General features: G+C 48.1%; 2 protein-coding genes across 3 annotated transcripts in view; one reads left to right on the plus strand and one right to left on the minus strand.

The window, feature by feature from the left end:
- Window positions 1–2,882, plus strand: part of LOC144733885 (acyl-CoA (8-3)-desaturase-like) — a 28,568-nt gene extending 25,686 nt beyond the window's left edge. Inside the window, exons 11-12 of the mRNA XM_078615892.1 lie at window positions 856–981; window positions 1,787–2,882. Of these exons, the coding sequence (XP_078472018.1) occupies window positions 856–981; window positions 1,787–1,838 (178 nt within the window). The 3' untranslated portion in view covers window positions 1,839–2,882. The remainder of the gene's footprint in view (window positions 1–855; window positions 982–1,786) is intronic.
- A 2,584-nt stretch (window positions 2,883–5,466) lies between these two features.
- The window catches only part of LOC144733884 (uncharacterized), a 38,772-nt gene continuing 18,805 nt past the window's right edge, over window positions 5,467–25,433 (minus strand). For both annotated transcript variants that reach the window (XM_078615890.1, XM_078615891.1), the window contains exons 5-13: window positions 21,910–22,112; window positions 17,156–19,032; window positions 13,807–13,925; window positions 12,425–12,508; window positions 11,357–11,484; window positions 10,980–11,133; window positions 8,942–9,052; window positions 7,851–7,985; window positions 5,467–6,744 (exon numbers count right to left, since the gene is read on the minus strand). In XM_078615890.1, coding sequence (XP_078472016.1) covers window positions 6,659–6,744; window positions 7,851–7,985; window positions 8,942–9,052; window positions 10,980–11,133; window positions 11,357–11,484; window positions 12,425–12,508; window positions 13,807–13,925; window positions 17,156–19,032; window positions 21,910–22,112 — 2,897 coding nt within the window. In that variant the 3' untranslated portion in view covers window positions 5,467–6,658. The remainder of the gene's footprint in view (window positions 6,745–7,850; window positions 7,986–8,941; window positions 9,053–10,979; window positions 11,134–11,356; window positions 11,485–12,424; window positions 12,509–13,806; window positions 13,926–17,155; window positions 19,033–21,909; window positions 22,113–25,433) is intronic.

Below are 25,433 nucleotides of genomic sequence, written 5' to 3' on the forward strand. Positions count from 1 at the left end.
CCGCGCCAACATCCTCCACTCCCGTTCCCGTGGTCGCCTCAGCCGGGCTCTCCTCCACCACCCCAACAGGATCCGAGGTTGGAGGGAGTTCGTCGTCGTCGGACGAAGAAGCCGATGCAGGCGCCGGATTAACTTTCTTCCTCACTTGTTTCGACATGCCGTTGCACTTCCGACACCAGTGTAATAAACGACTGGACCACGATGTCTGGCTCAGTGTCCTTTATTCGGTTCGTGCTGTACACCCACACGGCTGTCTTTACTCTGTAGCTTCTCCACGGTGCTGACTCCAATGTCGGCCCGATCCACAACAGCAGCCCCGCTGCTGTTTCTCTCACACAGCCCCCCTTGGCTGTACTCGCTGCAACTCCTCTCTCTCCACCTCCTGGCAGCCTCGTGCTGTCTCTCTCTCTCTCCGCAGCTCCTCCTGGCAGCCACACCGCTGCCTCTAACACGCAGCCCTTCTGGCTGTCTCCTCTGCAGCTGCACACCACTCCGCAGCTTCCTCTTGTCTTCGGGGTTGGCTCCCGATAGCCGTCGGTGCCCCCCCCTCTTCTCACCCGCCCGCGTGGCCTCACTCTTTTCCGCTCACACCCCGACTGACTTCCCCTTCCGGTTTACCCGCTTAAGGACCCGAACCTTCCACCCACGTCACATGACTCCACCCCCCGTGACGTCACATCCGGAAGGTCGCTTACGCCCGCATTACACCGGTATTGTGGTCTATGCAAACATGACTCCTTGTAAAAAAGGTGTCAGTTTTGTTGCCAGATAGAAGGGTAAAAAACCAATTATCGTTGTTGATGTTGTTGATGATGTTGATATCAATGCTGTTGTTGATATTGTTGACGTTTCCAGCCTCTTCCCCACGATGCCGCGTCACAACTACCACAAGGTGTCTCCGCTCGTAAAGTCGCTCTGCAGCAAACACGGCCTGGACTACCAGAGCAAGCCGCTCATCACCGCGTTCGGTGATATTGTGCGGTGAGACATGGGGGGCGGAGAGGGGGGGAGGGGGGGAGACACGGAGATGTGCGGGAACATGGGGGAGACGGGGGAGAGACACGGGGGAGAGACACGGGGAGACTTGGGCGAGTGGGGAGGTGATGGCGTGGGGGAGACGCGGGGAGACGCGGGGAGATGGAGGAGATGCGGGGTAGACACGGGGTAGACACTGGGGAGACGCATAGGGGAGACACGGGGAGACACGGGGGACACGGGGTAGACACTGGGGAGACGCATAGGGGAGACACGGGGAGACACGGGGGACACGCGGGGGAGACGCGGGAGATGGAGGAGACGCGGGGTAGACACGGGGGGAGACGTGGGGGAGACACGGGGAGATGAAGGAGACACGGGGTAGACACTGGGGAGACACGCGGAGATGAAGGAGACACGGGGTAGACACTGGGGAGACGCATAGGGGAGGTACGGGGAGACACGGGGGGACACGGGGAGACACGGGGAGAAACGGGGGGGACACGGGGAGACATGCGGGGGAGACGTGGGGAGATGGGGAAGACATGTCGGGGGGGAAAAGGGAGAGACACGGGGAGATGAGACACTGCAGAGACGGGGGGAGACACGGGGGGGGGGGGACACGGGAGGGGGGTGGGGGGAGACACGGGGGGGGGGGGAGACACGGGGGGGGGGGAGACACGGGGGGGGGGGGAGACACGTGACCGTGCTATCGGCGGACACAACCTCATGGCGTGTGATGAATGTTGCGACTTGATGATGTCACGTGATGATGTCACCTGATGATGTCATCCCCCCCCCTCCCCCACAGCTCCCTCAAGGTGTCTGGTGACCTCTGGCAGGACGCCTACCTCCAGCGGTGACCTCGTCGCCCCCACCTCCTCACCCCCCCTTCACCCCCCCCCCTCCTCCTCGACCTCCTCACCCCCTCCACCTCATGTACCCCCCCCCCTCTCGTTTGGGGCAAGTGCGCTCACACCCCCGTTCATTTCAGCCAAGCTCAGTCAGTCACTCATTCACTCACTCATTCAGTCACTCATTCAGTCACTCATTCACTCAGTCACTCACTCATTTACTAACATTTCTCCCATTCACTCATTCAGTCACTCATTGACTCACTCATTCACTCACTCATTCAGTCACTCATTCACTCAGTCACTCATTCACTCGCTCACTCGTTCACTCATTCACTCACTCATGCACTCACTCACTTATTCAGTCACTCACTCACTCTTTCACTCACTCATTCAGTCACTCACTCACTCATTCAGTCACTCATTCACTCACTCATTCACTCACTCACTTATTCAGTCACTCACACACTCATTCACTAACATTTCTCTCATTCACTCACTCATTCATTCACTCACTCATTCACTCACTAACCAACCACTCACTCACCACTCACCAACCACTCACCAACCACTCACCAGCCACTCATTCACTCACTCACCACTCACTAACCAACCACTCACTAATTCACTAATTTACTAACTCACTCAACCAACTCAACTAATTCACTCACCCACTAATTCACTCACCCACCGACTCACCAATTAACTTACTGACCCCCTTTCACAAACTCACCCACACACACACACGTCTAAGCCTTTAACAAGTGCCGTTAGCAAGCAGCGATTGTCCAAGCACCTACCCCGACCGCCTTTGTCTCCCCGCTGGCCATGTCGACGACACACACATAGGCATTCATTTCAGTCTGAGTCGACCTAGGGGAGGGCCCGGGACCGGCTCGAGATATTCGCCATCACCGGTGCCGCTGACCCTGAGCGGTAATCGAAATCGGGTCTCGCAGCGCCGCTAAGCCCTGCACCCACCGCTCCCGACGCGATTCGCCTTGATTTGTGGGTTTTTAATTTAAGACATTAAATGGTGAAGTGATGAAGCAAGCGATGTCATTGCCACGTTCTGTGCGAGTTCTCCTACCCACACACCCCCTCCCTCCATCCATGCTCTCTCTCTGTGGGTGTCTGGATCCTGGCACGGGTCAGTCCAAGCAGTGAGGCTGTGCAGGTTCTTGTGGTGGTGGTGGTGCTACTGCTGCTGCACTTGATTGTGGTGGTAGTGGTGCTGTTGCTGCTGCACGTGGTGGTGGTGATTGTGGTGGTGGTGCTGCTGCTGAACTTGATTGTGGTGGTGGTGGTGCTGCTGCACTTGATTGTGGTGGTGGTGGTGGTGGTGCTGTTGCTGCTGCACGTGGTGGTGGTGGTGGTGATTGTGGTGGTGGTGCTGCCTCTGCACTTGATTGTGGTGGTGGTGCTGCTGCACGTGGTGGTGATTGTGGTGGTGGTGCTGCTGCTACTGCACGTGGTGGTGCTACTGCTGCTGCTGAACTTGATTGTGGTGGTGGTTGTGGTGGTGGTGGTGGTTGTGGTGGTGCTGCTGCTGCACTTGATTGTGGTGGTGGTTGTGATGGTGCTACTGCTACTGCTGCACGTGGTGGTAGTGCTTCTGCTGTTGCACCTGATTGTGGTGGTGGTGCTACTGCTACTGCACGTGGTGGTGGTGGTGCTGCTGCACTTGATTGTGGTGGTGGTTGTGGTGGTGGTGGCTATGCTGCTGCTTCGGCTGCACGTGGCTGTGGTGGTGGCTGTGCTCCTCCTGCTGCACATGGCTGTCAGCCATCATCCAGCAACGGTGCAGACCGTGCAGCAGCTCCGGTTAGGACTGCTGGCTATGTACGGCGCAAAAGAAGTTCAACATTCATACGCCCGCACGCGCGTGTGGACTCATCTCCACGTGTTCCACCACCTCCTGACAGCAGAGCCAAGGGGGGTACACGGTTCCTCCCCGACACCCGTGGCAAGGGAGTCTCACAACCCATCTGTGCGTGATCCACCAACCCTTGCTACTGCTGCTGCTGCAATCAACAGTTGCTGGATGATCCCAGACAGCCACCTCCAGCAGCAGCAACAGCAGCAGCCGCATAGCCACCAATACCAATAGCCGCCATTCGCCACTATGTAGTGGCGACGTCACCTGTGCCAGGCTAGGTGCACGAGGTCACGGGACAGACCCAGGTGGTGCCATGGGTTAACTGCCGTGCCAGGCTAGGTGCAGGAGGTCACGGGACAGACCCAGGTAGTGCCATGGGTTTTACTGCTGTGCCAGGCTAGGTGCAGGTCACAGGACAGACCCAGGTGGTGCCATTGGTTAACTGCTGTGCCAGGCTAGGTGCAGGAGGTCACGGGACAGACCCAGGTGGTGCCATGGGTTTTACTGCCGTGCCAGGCTAGGTGCAGGAGGTCACGGGACAGACCCAGATAGTGCCATTGGTTAACTGCTGTGCCAGGCTAGGTGCAGGAGGTCACGGAACAGACCCAGGTGGTGCCATGGGTTGTGCTACCGTGCCAGGCTAGGTGCACGAGGGCACGGAAGAGACCCAGGTGGTCCCATGGGTTAACTGCTGTGCCAGGCTAGGTGCAGGAGGTCACGGGACAGACCCAGGTGGTGCCATGGGTTTTACTGCCGTACCAGGCTAGGTGCAGGAGGGCACAGAAGAGACCCAGGCGGTGCCATGGATTTTACTACTGTGCCAGGCTAGGTGCACGAGTTCAGGGAACAGACCCAGGTGGTGCCATGAGTTTTACTGCTGTGCCAGGCTAGGTGCAGGAGGGCACAGAAGAGACCCAGGTGGTGCCATGGGTTTTACTACCGTGCCAGGCTAGGTGCAGGTCACGGGACAGACCCAGGCAGTGCCATGGGTTTTACTACTGTGCCAGGCTAGGTGCAGGTCACGGGACAGACTCAGGTGGTGCCATGGGTTTTACTACTGTACCAGGCTAGTTGCACGAGTTCACAGGAGAGACCCAGATAGTGCCATGGGTTTTACTGCTGTGCCAAGCTAGGTGCACGAGTTCATGAAAGAGACCCCAGGTGGTGCCATGGGTTTAACTGCTGTGCCAGGCTAGGTGCAGGAGGTCACGGAAGAGACCCCAGGTGGTGCCATGGGTTAACTGTGCCAGGCTAGGTGCAGCATCGCTCCTGTGCCCCTCCGCTGTTTGTTGTCAGGAGCGGCGACTGCCTCACAGCTGACGAATTGCCCTCGCTGTGCACCCAGCCTGGCACTGCCCAGTAGCAGCAGCAGCAGCGTCCTTCACGAGCCTCCTCATCATCATCATCGCCCTCCTCCTCCGCAAGGGCCGATCTTGACACCGCTGCCGCCTATCCGTTAATCGACGTCCGCTCCGGGTGCCGAGAGCCAGAACTCCGCAAACCCATCGTGGTGGTGGGGGCCATTAGCCTCGAGCACGCGGCGCCACGCAAAGACTGCGGAACGCCCTGCCGCGCCGCGTGGTCACACGGGGCGAGGGTCATGTCTTCCCGAAAGTCCCGCCCGTTTCGCCCGCAAGGCCCACATACACAATTGCCACGACGGTGGGACCCCACCAACGGTCACTGGAGCACCCCGCGCATTGTCGAGTTCCTGACTTGGTGCGTAGCGTGCGCTGAGATCCGCGGATGAACTGCGCCTTCAGGAATGTCAATTAGTATCTTTATTGTTTGTTATTGACTCGGATCGATGGGTTCAACGGGGGTGGGGGGGGAAGGCATTAGAAGTGTGCGGCACTGTCTAAGCACTGGAATATATTTTCAGGATTTACAAAAAACAAAGTAAAATCTACTGACCGTTTCAAAGCACTTATTCTAGGCATGCGGATGATGATAGCAGCAGCAGCAGGGATGTGGTTTTTCAGTTACTAACGACCCATAGACTAACACTGGACCCATAGACTCAACATTGGACCCATAGACTAACATTGGACCCATAGACTAACACCGGACCCATAGACTAACAACATTGGACTCCTAGACTAACACATAGACTAAAAATGGACCCATAGACTCAACGCTGGACCCATAGACTTATCGCTGCACCCATAGACATAACACCGGACCCATAGACTCAACACCGGACCCATAGACTAACACTGGACCCATAGACTAACACCGGACCCATAGACTAACACCGGACCCATAGACTAACACTGGACCCATAGACTAACACCGGACCCATAGACTAACACCGGACCCATAGACTAACACCGGACCCATAGACTAACACCGGACCCATAGACTCAACACTGGACCCATAGACTAACACTGGACCCATAGACTAACACTGGACCCATAGACTCAACACTGGACCCATAGACCTAACACTGCATCCATAGTCATAATACTGGACCCATACACTTAAAACTGGACACAATCTAACACCGGACCCATAGACTCAACACTGGACCCATAGATTCAACACTGGACCCATAGACTAACATTGGAGGAGGAGGATGGAGGAGGGAGTGTGGAGGAGGTAGGAGGGAGGATTTGCGATGGTGGAAGAGGGAGGGTGAAGGATAGAGGGTGCAGGAGGGAAGGTGAAGGGTGGAGGAGGGAGAGTGGATGAGCGAAGAGGAGGAGTGGTGACACGGCACGAACTCTCTCTGCTGAAGCTCGCCTCCTCTCTTATAGTGGCAGGAGCAGCAGTTGGACCTCCAAATTGGCCTCCAGCTCCTGGACAACCACGCCGCTGCCGCCGCCGCCGCTGCTGCAGCTTCTACTGCTGCTGGCATCACCACCGTCATGCAAAAGCGTAGAATAGCCATGACCCTGTCACCCTGGCTGGGAGAAGAGGTCCCACAGGTCGCGATCTGCTGCCCCTGCCTCAAGGGCAGGACAGGTCTCCCCGAATGCTGCCCTCCGGCTTCTGGGACACTTGCTTATTGCGCATGTTCAGGCTGTAGTAGGAGTCTGTAGGAGTGAGAGCAAGAGACCAGGCATAGTGGAGAGGGTGTTAGAAGGGTCAGTGTAAGGTGGCGTGATGACAAATCTGGTTCTTGTAGACCTCTTGAACTTAGGATGACGGTTAGTCCTCTTTCTCTGGGATTCCTGGATGAGATATTGACAAACTGGCTTCTTTAGACCTTCTGGAGATGGATGACAGTCCTGGAGCTATATCCCTTTCTGTAGATGATATGTTACTCATCCTGGGCCTCACAATACCTCCTGGAGATACTCCTATGACAGCCCTGAGTCCTCTACACCTCTTGGATATGAGGTGATGGAGATCCCTGGGTTTCCTCTGGACCAGGTGGTTCTTAACCTGGGGTGCACGGCACCCTCTGGGTGTGGCCAGACATGGCCAGATGTTCTTTGGTTCTTTCGGTAAAGTCACGAACCAAAGAATATGGATCCTTGCAGTCACGAAAACTTCAAATCTAGAATAGAGGTTTTTGTTGGGGTTAGATCATATGAATACAAATGTGTCGTTAATCCCTCCACCACCACCCGATACAGCCAATGAGTATAGGGTTTGTCACGTAAATAAAACGTGCCCATTCCTTACTAGTTCAGAACTAACTGGTTGTGTGTTGGAGAGTGAACCCACGACAACATTTAACAATTCGAGATACCGTGAAGGTAAATCATCGAAAACACAAATTAAGCACGGCCACTTAACTCCAGCAACCCCTATGTATTTATTAACATTGTGCATTTCTTGTTTTACGATTAGAGAACCAAAGGGGTGCCAAGGCTGCAGTAAAGGTTAAGAATCCTTGCTCGAGACCTTCTGGAAATTACATTGCAAGGCCCGGGGACCTCTTGCCTTCATGGTTATAACGTGGATCTCTATGTCTTATTGGAGACACAACGATGAATTGGAGAACCCTGGGTTCCCCTAGACCTTCAGGGAATGGCATTGAAAGGCCTGGGGTTGTTTTATGCTAGACTTGTCCGCAGGGCATTCATCCCGGGCGGGGGTGGGGAGTGGAATCTCCGTGAATGCCGAAAACCAATTGGCTCCCTTTCGTCTCCCTCCCCATCGTCTCCCCGTCGTCTCTCTCAATTTCTCTCACCTCTGACGACGACGAAGTGCCGGTAGGAGATCCGGGCTGTGGGCGCCGCCGGCGCCATGGGCCTCGTGAAGACGGAGGAGTAGTCGAGGGGGAAGCCCTTCCAGTGGATGTGGATCAAGCCAAACTGCAGCTGACCTGGCACACGGGAAACGCACAGCGCGGTCTCGGGGTTGGGTCTAGGGTTCGGGCGGTTAGCTGTCGGCATTACGGCCACAGAGTTAGGGTCGTAGCATTAAGACAACAAGGTTAGCTTCAGGGCTAGGCTTCAGGATCAGGGTGATAGGGGTATAATCATAGTGTTTAGACCAGGGTTAGAGTCGGGGTCAGGTTTAGGATTATGGTTATGGTCATAGGATCAAGCCACGCTGTTGGTGACGGGTTTAGGCATTGGGTTCAGGGTCAGGGTGATGAGGGTATAATCATAGTGTTTAGGCAAGGGTCAGGTTTAGGATTATAAGGTTAGGGCTATAGCATTAAGGCACATGGTTAGAGTCAGGGTTAGTCTTTAGGTCCAGGGTTAGCGTTGTGGTCACAGGGTTAGGAGTAAGGTCATAGCATTAAGGTACAGGGTTAGATTCAGGGTTTAGGTTCTGGGTCATGGTGAGGATTAAAGGATTACACTGGTCAACAAAACAAAAAAATGTCTTGCCTGGACTTTTGCAGCTGCTCTAGACTAATTTCAGGGTGCTGATTCCAAATCTGATCTCATATTTGCTCTATCACATCATTTGTATGGTATCGGCATACCCCATTTTTATGTAGATATCCATATTTATTTAATATTCTTCTTTTGCAGTTTTTATTGAAAATGCAATATTTGATATCTCAAAAATCTGATGTGATAGACAAAAACTGATGCCAGATTTGGAATCAGCACCCCAAAATTACCTTGAAACCGTTGGAAAACCTTATGCCAAAAAAAGTGTGTTGACCAGTGTTATGGTTAGGGTCACGGTGTTCAGGGACAAGATTAGAGTCAGAGTTAGGCTTTCGGTTCAGGGTTAGGGTTAGGATTATGGTTTGTGTCATAGTGTTAACACAGGGTTAGAGGTCATGGGTCAGAGTTCAGGTCATCGTCGTGCCAGGCTTACTTTTGGAGCTTCTGGTGTCCACGGCACGGCCCCTACGTGACTGGAAATGGATCCTCGCTTGGGATGCTGGACATTCGTGTTTCTTGAACAGGTACTTTGCCACAGTAGGCCCTGAACATCATCATTACGATCATCATCATCGTCGTCATTGTTGCCGTCATAATCCTCATCACCACCGCCATCAATATCAACGTCATCTTTACCACCATCAGTATCCATGATCGTTGCCTTTAACATTATTAATACCATTACCATCGGTCATCAAATTCATTATCATCTCCATCATCGTCTCGATTATATCATCGTAGTCGCCAATATTCATGATCATCACCATCATAAATATATCAATGGGGATTGTCATTGCCATCATCATCTTCACCATTAATACTCATCGTTAAAATATATTATACAGGTAGGAACAACAGTTCCACACTGCCCACCAGGGATTATTTGTCTGTCTGTCGTGCATAGACACGCCCTCGATTTGTATTTCATAGAACTACATAATAAAGGCTCAGTCCTTTGTTATGGAGACTAGCCGTAGTCTCAAGCCGCACCAACCTTACCATAATAATAAAAAGGGGGCCTGTCCTGGCTCATCCCCCCCTCAACCAGTATATATACGGGGTAGTATCTCTTGGAATTTCTCATTTACTTGATACAGCAAGCGTGCTGTGACGGTTCCACCTGAAGACGGAAGCTTGTGTTGCCTCCGAAACGTCGTGATTTTTATTTTATTTTTGATTTTATTTTACTTTTATTAATTTTAACTAAAAAATTTTACCTACGTCACTTTACCGAAAAAACCTAAGAATATGAATCCTTGCAGTCACGAAAGCTTCAAATCTAGAATTCATAGAACACTTCGGGGGGCTCAGCACCACGTGACGCGCCACGTGACACGGATCGCACAAATGTGCAGTCCAACTAAGTTCCTGCCTGCCCACTCCGAAGGAACGTGTTTTGTGGTTGTGCTGAGTGGGAACAGTAGTGCAAGTGGTGGGTAGGTGCAGTAGTAGTGGGTGGGTACAGCGGGGATAGTGGTCAGAGGTCGCAAACGGGTTTTGATTCCTTACCCGTACCCATACCCGGCCGCACCAGGGTCGCAAACGGGTACCCGTACCCGTACCCTACCCGATACCCGGCTACCCGTACCCGGCCGGGTATCGGGTAGGGTACGGGTATCGGGTACCCGATTGCGACCTCTGGGATGAAGCCATGTTGCAGGTGCTGGTGGGTTGATTCTAGGAACTTGAATTTGTGAGAAGAGACAAGACGTTGGAAAATGAGTGACTCACGGTGACTCACCAGTGACTCACGGCCTACCCGTACCCGTACCCGGCCGCACCAGGGTCGCAAACGGGTACCCGTACCCGGCCGGGTACGGGTAGCCGGGTATTGGGTAGGGTACGGGTATCGGGTACCGATTGCGACCTCTGGTAGTGGTGGGTGGGTACAGTGGGGGTAGTGCTAGGTGGGTACAGTGGGGCTAGTGGTGGGTGTGTTAGAACATCAGTGGAGGTGGGTTACGACATCAGTGGAGTTCATAATCAACGTTTTTGGGTTTAGATCGCGTTATTTATAAATGTGTCGTAACCCTCCACCACGTGACACGGCCAATCAGTAAAAAAGTGTCACGTTGACAAAAGACAAATAGTTCACTGCTTTAGCCCACCGGTGTGTTGAAGCGTGACACCACAACATTTACAATTTGAGTACGACGTTTCTGGCGAATTGCCCGATGATGCTGGATGCAATTACCAGCGAAACGTCGTACTCAAATGTGTAAATGTTGTGGTTTCACGCTTCAACACACCGGTGAGCTAAAGCAGTGAACTATTTGTCTTTTGTCAACGTGACACTTTTTTACTGATTGGCCGTGTCGGGTGGTGGAGGGTTACGACACATTTATAAATAACGCGGCGATCTAAACCCAAAAACGTTGATTATGATTAATATTGGTCGCGTAAGCCTACGTGTTAAACTGACATCAGTGGAGGTGGGTCAGGACATCGGTGGGGGTGGGTTAGGACATTACCCTGAAACAGAAACACGTGCTCCGACACCCGCTTTTCCCCAGGCACTGGGAGGGCTGCCGTGATGGGACCCTGGAGTCCGCTGAAACCTTGCGAGATGAGCTTTGGGTACCCCATGTCTGGGACTCCATTATCCAGGCGCCAGTACTTATCCCCCTGTGACACACACACACAATACGCACGCGGTACGCACGCGAGACATACACAATTGAACAAGTAGTAGTAGGGCTTTCGCCAACAATATTATCCAAAATAGAGGGGGGTTTTTTTACTCTTTGGTTTTGTCGGTAAAGTCACGTAGGTAAAAATAAATGAAAATGAAAACAAATTAAATTAAGATAATTGTTTTTTTACCCTTTTATCGAGGTCTCCCCCGTACCTTGAAGATGTAGGTCTTGGGCTGACAGCTGCAGCGGGTGAACATGGCGTCGATTGGGGAAGGCACCCGCCACACCGTGGAGACCCTTTGTGGGACCAACCTCAGTCTCAGGTTCCAGAAGAACGGCCCTGATGGTGGAGGGGACATCCACAGCTTAGCATGCTGAGGGTGGCACAACACAGCAGCAGCAGCAGGGGGGAGCTCTACTGCTCATAGACTAACATTGTACCATAGACTAGCATTGTACCATAGACTAACAGTGTACCATAGACAGACTTTGTACCATAGACTAACATTGTACCATAGACTAACAGTGTACCATAGACAGACATTGTACCATAGACTAGCATTGTACCATAGACAAGCATTTTACTAGCATTTTACCATAGACTAGCATTGTACATAAATACGTGTTGCCTCCTACGAAGACTCCGTCTCCTTACAAACCCACTACACATGGCCACAATCGCACCACTGTGACTTGTGACTGTAATGTCGCACAATACGGAGGAGATGCGGTGCAACAATAGCCTGGTGATGTTCTGGCGGATGCGGTCAATGGTTCCGCCGGTGTCTTCAAGAAGGAGGAGGAAGTCAAAGCCAGGTGGAGGTGTGCGATGATGTTTTGGTGTTTAACGAAGAGGTGTGTATTCGATCATGATCAGTTCTATAACGATTTAAAGCTTTCGTGACTGCAGGGATTCATCTTCTTGGTTCTTTTAGTAAAGTCACGTAGAAGGGAAGTAATAAAATAATAAAAATAAAACATAATTAAATAATTCTCACGACGTTTCGGAGGCAACACAAGCTTCCGTCTTCAGGTGGAACCGTCACAGCACGATAGCTGTATAAATCATTTACTTGATACAGCTATCGTGCTGTGACGATTCCACCTGAAGACGGAAGCTTGTGTTGCCTCCGAAACGTCGTGAGAATTATTTTATGATGTTTTATTTTTATTATTTTATTACTTCCCTTCTACGTGACTTTACCGAAAGAACCAAGAAGACAGTTCTATAACGGTCGGGAGGCCTGCAACCCACACACATCCGGGATCCAAACTCGTACCTTTCACCACGACAGTGTCTCCGTTGGGCAAAGTCGATATTCCGCTCACCGGTCTCTCATTGCAGATGTCCTTGTCCACGTAGTCTGTACACCAGAGGAGAGGGACGGTGGTACACAACATCAGATTGCCATGAAGAGTGGCAGCCAAGGTTATAATATTGGCAGTGCCTTCGTATGTATCATCGTAGACTGATACTGGGCCCGTAGACTAACACTCACCCATAGATTAACACTGATCCATAGACTAACACTGGCTCCGTAGACTAACATTGGACCCATTGACTAATGCTAAACCCATAGACTAACACCGGACCTATAGACTAACACCAGACACATAGACTAACACTTGACTCATAGATTCAACACTGGATCCATAGACTAGCACTGGACCCACATTAGCACTGGACCCATATACTATAACTAGACCCATAGACTAACACCAGACACATAGACTAACACTAGACCCATAGACTATAATTATACCCATAAATTAACACTGGACCCATAGACTCAAGACAGACATAGAATAGAATACCTGTTTACAAAAAATTGCTAAGATTGTTATCTCAAACTGCCTATTTCTCTTTCTAAAAATGTACCAGGCTCTCATAGGTCCATTCGCTCTTTCTCTCTCCCGGCCGCTTCGGGGTGGATTTCCACAAAACTCTCTCTAAATTTCACCCGTCTTGCTGGGTCTTTCTCTCCCCCTGCCACCTCGGGGTGGATTTCCACACAGCTCCCTCATTGACATGCTAATTTATCTGCTCCAGCAGACCCACCTCTCTCTGCCCCCCACCCCCTCTCTATTTAAGGCCACGACACAGAGGCATTGGGTCTCTGTGTGTCTATGTTGTGTGTCTCTCTCTGTGTGTCTCTGTGTGTGTCTCTCTCTGCTTGTGTCTGTCTGGGTGTCTATGTGTGAGCCTCTCTCTCTGTGTGTCTATGTTGTGTCTCTCTCTGTGTGTCTCTGTGTGTGTCTCTCTCTGCTTGTGTCTGTCTGTGTGTCTATGTGTGAGTCTCTCTCTGTGTGTCTATGTTGTGTGTCTCTCTCTCTCTCTGTGTGTCTCTGTGTGTCTCTCTCTGCTTGTGTGTCTGTCTGTGTGTCTATGTTGTTTTTCTGTGTGTCTCTGTGTTGTCTCTCTCTCTGCTTGTGTGTCTGTCTGTGTGTCTCCGTGTCTGTGTTTTTGTCTCTCTCTCAAATGTAGTTCTACCTGATTACGATTGTTTGTGTTGCAATCGAAACGTCGTATTCTATTATTTAATTTATTTTCTTTCTACGTGACTTTACCAAAAGAACCAAAGAGTAATTCCTGCAGTCACGAAAGCTTCAAATCAAGTTAGAATGCCTGTCTTTGCCACTGGGACTTGCCCACGATAGTTACCTGTGGTCTTCATCGTTGGGACTTGCACTCTGGGCGGCCGATACGTGCTGCCCTCCCCAGACCCATTGTCAGGCCACGGTTGGTCGGTGGTCATCTTTCCGGGTCTGCGGGTGATCACTCTGTACACGGCCGGGATAGAGATAAGCAATGGACAATAACTGATGGCGATAGAAAAAAAACAGCCGGTGAGTTTTAGTTTTTGTATTTTACGTGGTGGTTTAACTGCTGCAGCTCCTTACTATTAAATTTCTTCCCTTTATTACTGCTAACCCTACCTCCTCCCTTTGTTGCTGCTAATCCTACATAATGCACGAGCATAATATGACTTTGAGACCCCCCCCACCTCCTACGCATTCCACAAGTAGTGACTAATCCCATATCTGCATTTTCAATATATATGCTAAATTCCTCTGTTGATATGCTAATTCCTTTGTCAAGGCGCCCTTCCTCCCTTTAACCCAGCTTAAATATACGCTGCCAAGCCTGGTGGTGCTCATTCAGATGCTGTCTTTCCGACAGACCTGTTCTTCACCTGAGGACGGCTGCTTGCGTTGTGGCCGAAACGTCGTGAGAATTGCATTGTATTGTGTTAGATTTTTATTATTTTATTATTTCCCTTCTACGTGAATAATAAAATAATAAAAATAATAAAAATATTATTTTATTATTATAAAATTATTTTATTATTATAAAATAATAAAAATATTATTTTATTATGTTTTCTTTTCATTATTTTATTAGTTCCCTTCTACGTGAATAAGAAAATAATAAAAATAAAACATAATAAACTATTTTATTATGTTTTATCCCTTCTACGTAAATAATAAAATAATAAAAATAGAACATAAAATAGTTTATGTTTATTTTTATTATTTACGTAGAGGGGAAGTAATAAAATAAAACATAATAAATAATTTATTGTGGTTTATTTTTATTATTTTATTATTTACCTTCTACGTTAATAATAAAATAATAAAAATAAACATAATAAACTATTATTTTATTATGTTGTATTTTTATTATTTCCCTTCTACTTGAATAATAAAATAACAATTTTATGTTTTATTTTTATTATTTTATTTTGTTTTATTTTTATTCTTTTATTATTTCCCTTCTACGTGGTGACTTTACCGAAAGAACCAAGAAGATGAAGCCGGGGACTTTACCCCACAGGTCGAGGCGCACATTAAACCCAGTCACCACGGTGGCTTAGGAAATGTTAACTACCTCGCCTGGCGTACAAGAAGGTCGTATCCCCATGTATCTCTGAGCATCTCTGTGTGTGAGTCTGTGTATCTCTATACGTCTGTGGGGAGCGGTGAATGTAGCGGTTAGCGCGCTGCGCTATGAACCTGGCCACCCGGGTTCGATTCCTGCTCACGGCCAACACCAGTGACGATTATGTGAACCGGTCCTGGGCCTCCCCTAGGTCGACTCAGCCTTAAATGAGTACCTGGTGCGGTGTTTAAGCATCGCCACTGGGGAGACAAAGGCGGTCGGGCGTGGTGCTGGCCACCCACCCCCTCGTGTACAGTTCCGGCCTTCATAGGTGTTCACTAACAGCACTTGCCCCTACAGTCTGTTAAGGCTATATGGGGGATCTTTTATATGTCTGTGAGTCTCAATGGGTTTACAATACGGCCCATGGTTTCGGGATTGCATGCTTACAATCGTAACATTCTGGCTTGTATAATGCAGGTTTACACCATTGGAACCTCATTTGCCAGTAGCAAAATATGATAATTGTTTTTTACCCTTTTTTCTGGCAACAAAACTGACACCTTTTTTACAAGGAGTCATGTTTGCATTGACCACAATACCTGCAGTCGAAATGCAGAGTTGTGTTTTTTGCTTGCATTTGCAAACATGATTCCTTGTAAAAAAAAAGGTGTCAGTTTTGTTGCCAGATAAAAGGGTAAAAAAACAATTATTATTATAATACAAGTTTGTTTTTGGGCTAGATCGCGTAAATATATAAATGTGTCGTTAAACCCGCCAACACCCGACACAGCCAATTAGTAAGGTTTGTCACGAAAAGAGAACATGCCAAATCGTTACTAGTACAGCACACCGGTGTGTTGGAGAGCCAAGCCACAACATTTACAATCTGAGTACGACGTTTCGCCCGTAATTACAACTAGCTTCATCAGGTGACAGCCAGATGTGTGGCTGTCGCCTGATGAAGCTAGTTGTCACCTGTATTATGGATGATGTTGGTCGCGAAAGCCGAAATGTTAAATTGTGGCTTATATTTAACTATCTATATTGGTAGCTATGTGTGTCTCTATTGGTCTCTATGTATTTCTACGGGTCTCTCTGTCTCCCTATGCGTCTCTCCGAGTCTCTACAGGTCCCAATGCATCTCTGTAAATCTCCCTGTGTCCCTAAATATCTCTATGGGTCTCTTTGTGTCTCTATGCGTGGTCGAAAGACTTTAGTGTTCCAATGATCTTGAGAGCTATGCTGTCTGGAGTTATGCTCCTGGTAGAGGTTTCCATGGTGGTAAGGTCGAGGGGGAGGCCCGAGACAAAGTACGATCCAAGATGTCGTAGTACTACCACCCCCACCCAGCAGGTGGAGGTGGGCTGCAGAGGTTTTGTGGCAACATCTACAACCAGACTGCTTAGAGACCTGGGAATTAAGGGCCAGAGCCAGCGTTCGGCAATCAGAGCTGTATCGGAGGCGGCAGAAGGCAGCAGTCAGTGGGTCTGGATGAAGAGGAAAGACCCCAGCTGGGCCCCAAAGTGAGAGGGCCAGGAGGTATGCAGTCAACAATGCTTGACTCAGGGAGGAGGACGCCCCTGCCATGCATAGTCCCATGGGATGTTGGCTATCAACAACAAGGCAACTCCTATGACTAATTGGGAATGGGACGCAAGCGTAGGATTGATCACCCTGTCGCTGGCCGCCTTTGGGGAGGGTGTATTGTGTGAAAGGCCGAAACACCCTAGGACCCAAAGGTTCACTACTGACGATGCGCTCCCCAAATTTCACCAGGCTCACTGTTCATGAACTCTTGGAAGTGCTTGCACAAAGAATAGTAACATCTCATCCTGTTTTCGTTGGAATCCACCCCCACCCAGCAGGTAGTGCTCTATAGCTTTGTGCGGCAACTCACCTTTGCATCTTTATGTGTCTGTGAGTCTCTATGGGTTTACAATGCGGCCCATAGTTTAGGGATTGCATGGCTACAATTGTAACCATTATGGCTTGTCTTTAACATAGCTCCGTGGGTCACTATGTGTGTGTCTCTATCGGTTTCTATGTATCTCAATGGGTCGTTCTGTGTCCCTATGTGTCTCTGGGTTTATGGTACATAGAATAAATATTGTGGTCACGTGTTCGCTACCTCTCAGCAGGCCACGTGGTGGTGGAGGCCACGAGGGAAGTGGACAAGAAGGTGGAGGGTTTGGTAAGCTGTTCTTGAGTGGTGGGATTTGGAGTTGTGGTAGGCATTGTATTGGTAAGTGATTCTTGAGTGGTGGGATTTGGAGTTGTGGTAGGCATTGTATTGGTAAGCGGTTCTTGAGTGGTGGGATTTGGAGTTGTGGTAGGCATTGTATTGGTAAGTGATTCTTGAGTGGTGGGATTTGGAGTTGTGGTAGACATTGTATTGGTAAGCGGTTCTTGAGTGGTAGGATTTGGAGTTGTGGTAGGCATTGTATTGGTAAGTGGTTCTTGAGTGGTGGGATTTGGAGATGTGGTAGGCATTGTATTGGTAAGTGGTTCTTGAGTGGTGGGATTTGGAGTTGTGGTAAGAACGGGAAAGTTGGTAAGTGGCTCTTGAGTGGTGGGATTTGGATTTGTGGTAAGTCTGGTGTAGTTGGAAAGTGGTTCTTGAGTGGTGGGATTTGATGTTGTGGTAAGGATGGTGTAGTTAGTAAATGATTCTTGAGTGCTCGGATTTGGAGTTGTCGTAAGAACGGTATAGTTGGTAAGTAGTTCTTGAGTGGTGGGATTTGGAGTTGTGGTAAGAACGGTATAGTTGGTAAGTGATTCTTGAGTGCTCGGATTTGATGTTGTGGTAAGAACGGTGTAGTTGGTAAGTGATTCTTGAGTGGTGGGATTTGGAGTTGTGGTAAGAACGGTGTAGTTGGTAAGTGATTCTTGAGTGGTGGGATTTGGAGTTGTGGTAAGAACGGTGTAGTTGGTAAGTGATTCTTGGGTGGTGGGATTTGGAGTGGTGGTAAGCACGGTGTAGTTGGTAAGTGATTCTTGAGTGGTGGGATTTGGAGTGGTGGTAAGCATGGTGTAGTTGGTAAGTGATTCTTGAGTGGTGGGATTTGGAGTTGTGGTAAGAACGGTGTAGTTGGTAAGTGATTCTTGAGTGGTGGGATTTGGAGTTGTGGTAGGCACGGTGTAGTTGGTAAGTGATTCTTGAGTGCTGGGATTTGATGTTGTGGTAAGAACGGTGTAGTTGGTAAGTGATTCTTGAGTGGTGGGAATTGGAGTTGTGGTAAGAACGGTGTAGTTGGTAAGTGGTTCTTGAGTGCTCGGATTTGGAGTTGTGGTAAGAACGGTGTAGTTGGTAAGTGGTTCTTGAGTGGTGGGATTTGGAGTGGTGGTAGGCACGGTGTAGTTGGAAAGTGATTCTTGAGTGGTGGGATTTGATGTTGTGGTAAGAACGGTATAGTTGGAAAGTGGTTCTTGAGTGGTGGGATTTGGAGTGGTGGTAAGAACGGTGTAGTTGGTAAATGATTCTTGAGTGGTGGGATTTGGAGTGGTGGTAGGCACGGTGTAGTTGGAAAGTGATTCTTGAGTGGTGGGATTTGATGTTGTGGTAAGAACGGTATAGTTGGAAAGTGGTTCTTGAGTGGTGGGATTTTGAGTGGTGGTAAGAACGGTGTAGTTGGTAAGTGATTCTTGAGTGCTCGGATTTGGAGTTGTGGTAAGAACGGTATAGTTGGTAAGTGATTCTTGAGTGCTCGGATTTGGAGTGGTGGTAAGAACGGTATAGTTGGTAAGTGATTCTTGAGTGCTCGGATTTGGAGTGGTGGTAAGAACTGTATAGTTGGTAAGTGCTTCTTGAGTGCTCGGATTTGGAGTGGTGGTAAGAACGGTATAGTTGGTAAGTGATTCTTGAGTGCTCGGATTTGGAGTTTCAAGAGGGACCGTGACAGTCAGTGGTTCCTGAGTGGTGTGAATTGTAGGTTCAGGAGTCAGAGCAGGTAGGGATGGGGCAATGGGAGCCAGCGGTAGCTTCAGAGGGAGAGTTTCTTTACCACTCTGCAACAACAATAACAACAACAATCAGTGGACAAGCAATATATTGAACCTGTCTTGTGACTCATTTAGGTAAACTCCATCATCGCAATGGTCAACACACTTTTTCTGGCATAAGGTATTCCAACGGGTTTAAGGTAATTTTGGGGTGCTGATTCCAAATCTGGCATCAGTTTTTGTCTATCACATCAGGTTATTGAGATATCAAATATTGCATTTTCAATAAAAACTGCAGAAGAAAAATGTTAAATAAATGTGGATATTTACAAAAAATGATATTATAAACACACTATCCTAAAAATACAGCACCATATTTTAACACTAAAGCAGTCACTGACTCGCAACAACTTGCAATCATAAGTGACAGAGTTAATTTCGGGTAAAATCAATGAAAATGGGGTATGCCGATAGTATAAAAGTGAGATGTGATAGAGCAAATCTGAGATCAGATTTGGAATCAGCACCCTAAAATTAGTCTAAAACAGCTGCAAAGGTCCAGGCCAGATTTATTTTTTGACCAGTGTCATCATCATGAGCCACTTGCAGATTGCTTTTTCACCTCAAAAATTGGCACAATCCAAAATGCAGAATGAACCTAAACCCTGGGTCCTCCCGGCCACAATTCTTCCCTCATGGGACCCTTTTGCTATATCATGGGACCTTTTTTGCCAGTCTCAAAGTGTAAAAAATAAGAATAGGGTAAAACCTCTTCTTTGGTTCTTTCGGTAAAGTCACGTAGAATGGAAATAATAAAATATTAAAAATAAAACATAATTATGACTTTACCGAAAGAACCAAGAAGATGAATCCCTGCAGTCACGAAAGCTTTAAGTCGAAGGGTAAAACCTATTCTTATTTTTCATAATTCGATACCAGGGGAAAGGTCTCGTGATATCGCTGCTCACCACAAACTATAAATGCTCTGATGCGTGCATTGTCTTTGTGCTGTTCACCTTTTGATGTTGTTCTGTGGTCTACTAACACTGCTGGTAGTGGGACTGGTCCATACGGAAGGCTGGCTCTGGTTTATGGCAATCAGTTTCAAAGACAATGCTGCATATATTCATTATCAGAGTGTGTTTGTCTACATATTCACCACACGTATGTGTGGTTAATGTCAACTTGGACAGTCACGAAAACTTCAGATCTAGATTAATGTAGACTTAATTACTTTAAAAAGGTATCAATATAAGAAGAGGGTAAAACCGATTCTTTTCATACTTTGATACTGGCAAAAGGTCCCATGATGTAGCTGCTCACCACAAGCTATAAATGCTCTGATGCATGTATTGTATTTGTACTGGGGGCCTTTTGGCAATGTTCTCTGGTCTACTAACACAAGCAGTCTGACTAGGCTATAAAGTAGGAAAATCAGTTTCAAAGACAATGCTGCATATATGATCAGAGTGTGTTTGTTTGCATGTTAAGCACAAGTACGTGTGTTTAATGCAGACTTGATTCCTTGAAAAAGGTATCTATCTGGTGTTTTAACATCTTAACACCTGTTTTATTGCCAGAAAGGCTAAAATATATTCTTACAAGTCATACGTTTTGTGACTGGCAATAAGGTCCCTATGATAGATGGAGATTAATTATAGATTTGAAGCTTTCGTGACTGCAAGGATTCATATTCTTAGGTTTTTTCGGTAAAGTCACGTAGGTAAAAATGTTATTTAATAAAAGTAAAATAAAAATAAAATAATAAAAATCACGACGTTTCGGAGGCAACACACGCTTCCGTCTTCAGGTGGAACCGTCACAGCACGACAGCTGTATCAAGTAAGAGAAATCCCAAGAAAACAGTCCTTGTATATATACTGGTTAAGGGTGGGAGGAGCCAAGGTAGGCACCTGGATATTAATATTGTGAGGTTCGGTGCGGCTGAAGCACGCTGCTAGGAATGAGCCTTTGTTGTGTAGACTGGTTGAACTTGGAGGTTCCAAGAGTTCATCTTCTTGGTTCTTTCGGTAAAGTCACGTAGAAGGGAAGTAATAAAATAATAAAAATAAAACATAATCAAATAATTCTCACGAAGTTTCGGCAATTGCGTTGTGGCCGAAACGTCGTGAGAATTATTTTATTATGTTTTATTTTTATTATTTTATTACTTCCCTTCTACGTGACTTTACCGAAAGAACCAAGAAGATGAATCCCTGCAGTCACGAAAGCTTTAAATCGAAATTTAGTTCCAAGAGTTGTTAAGGTGCGGCTGATGTAAAGCTTGTGTTGCCTCCGAAACGTCGTGATTTTTATTTTATTTTTATTTTACTTTTATTAATATTCATTTTAATTTTTTACCTACGTGACTTTACCGAAAAAAACTAAGAAGATGGAGATTAGTTCACACCCTCTGCTGTACCGCCTTCTCCCGGCAGAGCCAGCAGTTATGGTTTCTTTAGTTATTATTTAGCTGCTGCTGCTGCTGCTATAAACTCCCACGTGGTTTTGGTGACGACGACGATGATGATGACATCAGACACTATCGATGAACTATCGCGCGTGGCCAGGTCGCCTCTGAACAAGAACCTACGTCTTCTTGGTTCTTTCGGTAAAGTCACGTAGAAGGGAAATAATAAAATAATGCAAATAAAACATAATAAAATAATATAATAATATAATGTAATAAAATAAAGATATTTGTATTTTTGTATTATTTCCCTTCTACGTGACTTTACCGAAAGAACCAAGAAGATGAATCCCTGCAGTCACGAAAGCTTTCAATCGAAGAACCTACATGTTAAACGAACAAAAGCTGATCGCTAAGTTGGCCTCTTAACTGGTAAATAATGAAATCGTTGCAACTTAATGTGGCCAATCACAGTCCAGCATTCAACAATCTCCCCCCCCCCGATTCCTAACGAGCATTGAGACTCGCCGCACCTTATCGGGTTTGATGGGGCCTCCGGGTTCTACGGCTTGCTGCTCCTTATTGGTCCTCCCAGCCGGGATCTTCTTCTGTGGAGGAGGTTGATCACCTTGCTGGCCCTTCTCCACATTCTCCTCCAAAGGTGAGGCCTGGGTAGGGGCCTGAGCAAGCTCCACGGAGTGGCTCTCTGCGGGGGACACCTCTGAGTAGTCGTAGTCTGGGCAGAGGGACATCAAGTGGGGGTGAAGGCGTGCATGTGTGTACTGAGGCAGCTGCATTGTACATAGACTCAACACTGCACAATGGACTCAATACAGCACCATAGACTCAACACTGCACCACAGACTCAACACTGCCCATAGACTCAACATTGCACCATAGACTCAACACCACCCATAGACTCAACACCGCCCATAGACTCAACATTGCACCATAGACACCACACTACACCATAGACTCAACACCTCACGTATACTCAACATTGCCCATAGACTCAACACTGCACCATAGACTCAACACTACACCACAGACTCAACACTGCCCACAGACTCAACACTGCACCATAGACTCAATACTGCCCATAGACTCAACACTGCCACCAATCGACTCAACACTGCACCATAGACTCAATACTGCCCATAGACTCAACACTGCCCCCCATCGACTCAACACTGCCACCCATCGACTCAACACTGCCACCCATCGACTCAACACTGCCCCCCATAGACTCAACACTGCCCATAGACTCAACACTACCCATAGACTCAACACTACCCATAGACTCAACACTGCCACCCATAGACTCAACACTGCCCATAAACTCAACACTACCCATATACTCAACACTGCCCATAGACTCAACACTACCCATAGACTCAACACTACCCATAGACTCAACACTGCAACCCATAGACTCAACACTGCCCATAGACTCAACACTGCCCATAGACTCAACACTACCCATGGACTCAACACTGCACCATAGACTCAACACTACCCATAGACTCAACACTGCAACATCGACTCAACACTGCCACCCATAGACTCAAAACTGCCCATAGACTCAACACTGCAACATCGACTCAACACTGCCCATAGACTCAACACTGCACCATAGACTCAACACCTCACATATACTCAACACCTCACATAGACTCAACACTGCACCATAGACTCAACACTGCTCCATAGACTCAACACTGCCCATAGACTCAACATTGCACCATAGACTCAACACGGCACCACAGACTCAACACTGCTCCATAGACTCAACACTGCCCATAGACTCAACACTGCCCATAGACTCAACATTGCACCATAGACTCAACACTGCACCACAGACTCAACACTGCTCCATAGACTCAACACTGCCCATAGACTCAACACTGCACCATAGACTCAACACTGCACCACAGACTCAACACTGCTCCTTCGACTCAACACTACCCATCGACTCAACACTGTCACCCATCGACTCAACACTGCACCATCGACTCAACACTGCCACCCATAGACTCAACACTGTCACCCATAGACTCAACAGTGCCCCCCATCGACTCAACACCGCCACCCATCGACTCAACACTGCCACCCATAGACTCAACACTGCCCCCCATAGACTCAACACTGCCACCCATAGACTCAACACTGCCACCCATACACTCAACACTGCCCATACACTCAACACTGTTACCCATACACTCAACACTGCCCATAGACGCAACACTGCTCCATAGACTCAACACTGCACCATAGACTCAACACTGCCCATACACTCAACACTGCCCATACACTCAACACTGTTACCCATACACTCAACACTGCCCATAGACACAACACTGCTCCATAGACTCAACACTGCTCCATAGACTCAACACTGCCCATAGACTTAACACTGCCCCCCATAGACTCAACACTGCCACCCATAGACTCAACACTGCACCATAGACTCAACACTGCCCCCCATAGACTCAACACTGCCCCCCATCGACTCAACACTGCCCATAGACTTAACACTGCCCCTCATAGACTCAACACTACCCATAGACTCAACACTGCCACCCATAGACTCAGCACTGCCACCTATAGACTCAACACTGCCCATAGACTCAACACTACCCATAGACTCAACACTGTCCATAGACTCAACACTGACCATAGACTCAACACTGCCCATAGACTCAACACTGCACCATAGACTCAACACTGCACCATAGACTCAACAATGCACCACAGACTCAACACTGCTCCATAGGCTCAACACTACCCATCGACTCAACACTGCCACCCATCGACTCAACACTGCCACCCATAGACTCAACACTGCACCATAGACTCAACACTACCTATAGACTCAACACTGCCCATAGACTCAACACTGCCCATAGAATCAACACTGCCCATAGACTCAACACTGCACATAGATTCAACACTACCCACAGACTCAACACTGCACCATAGACTCAACACTACCCACAGACTCAACACTACCCATAGACTCAACACTACTCCATAGACTCAACACTGCACATAGACTCAACACTACCCACAGACTCAACACTGCACCATAGACTCAACACTGCCAATAGACTCAACACAACCACCCATAGACTCAACACTGCCCCCCATCGACTCAACACTGCCACCCATCGACTCAACACTACCCATAGATTCAACACTACCTATAGACTCAACACTGCCCATAGACTCAACACTGACCATAGACTCAACACTGACCATAGACTCAACACTACCCATCGACTCAACACTGCCCATAGACTCAACACTACCCATAGACTCAACACTACCCATAGACTCAACACTGCCCATAGACTCAACACTACCCAAAGACTCAACACTACCCATCGACTCAACACTGCCCATAGACTCAACACTACCCATAGACTCAACACTGCCCATAGACTCAACACTGCCCATAGACTCAACACTACCCATAGACTCAACACTGCCCATAGACTCAACACTGCCCATAGACTCAACACTACCCATAGACTCAACACTACCCATAGACTCAACACTGCACCATAGACTCAATACTACCCCCCACAGACTCAACACTGCACCGTCGACTCAATACTGCCCATAGAATTTCGATTTAAAGCTTTCGTGAATGCAGGGATTCATCTTCTTGGTTCTTTCGGTAAAGTCACGTAGAAGGGAAATAATAAAATAATAAAAAGAAAACATAATAAAATAATTAATTTGTTATATTAATTACAAGAACCAAGAAGACTGCCCATAGACTCAACACTGCGACCCATAGACTCAACGATGCCCATAGACTCAACACTGCCCATAGACTCAACACTGCACCATCGACTCAACACTGCACCATCGACTCAACACTACATCATAGACTCAACATTACCCATGGATTCAACACTGCCACCAATCGACTCAACTCTGCCCCATAGACTCAACTCTGCCCCATAGACTCAACACTGCACCATCGACTCAACACTGCACCATCGACTCAACACTACATCATAGACTCAACATTACCCATGGATTCAACACT

The sequence above is a fragment of the Lampetra planeri genome, chromosome 48, assembly GCF_965212315.1.
Source record: "Lampetra planeri chromosome 48, kcLamPlan1.2.h2, whole genome shotgun sequence".
Lineage (NCBI taxonomy): Eukaryota > Metazoa > Chordata > Hyperoartia > Petromyzontiformes > Petromyzontidae > Lampetra > Lampetra planeri.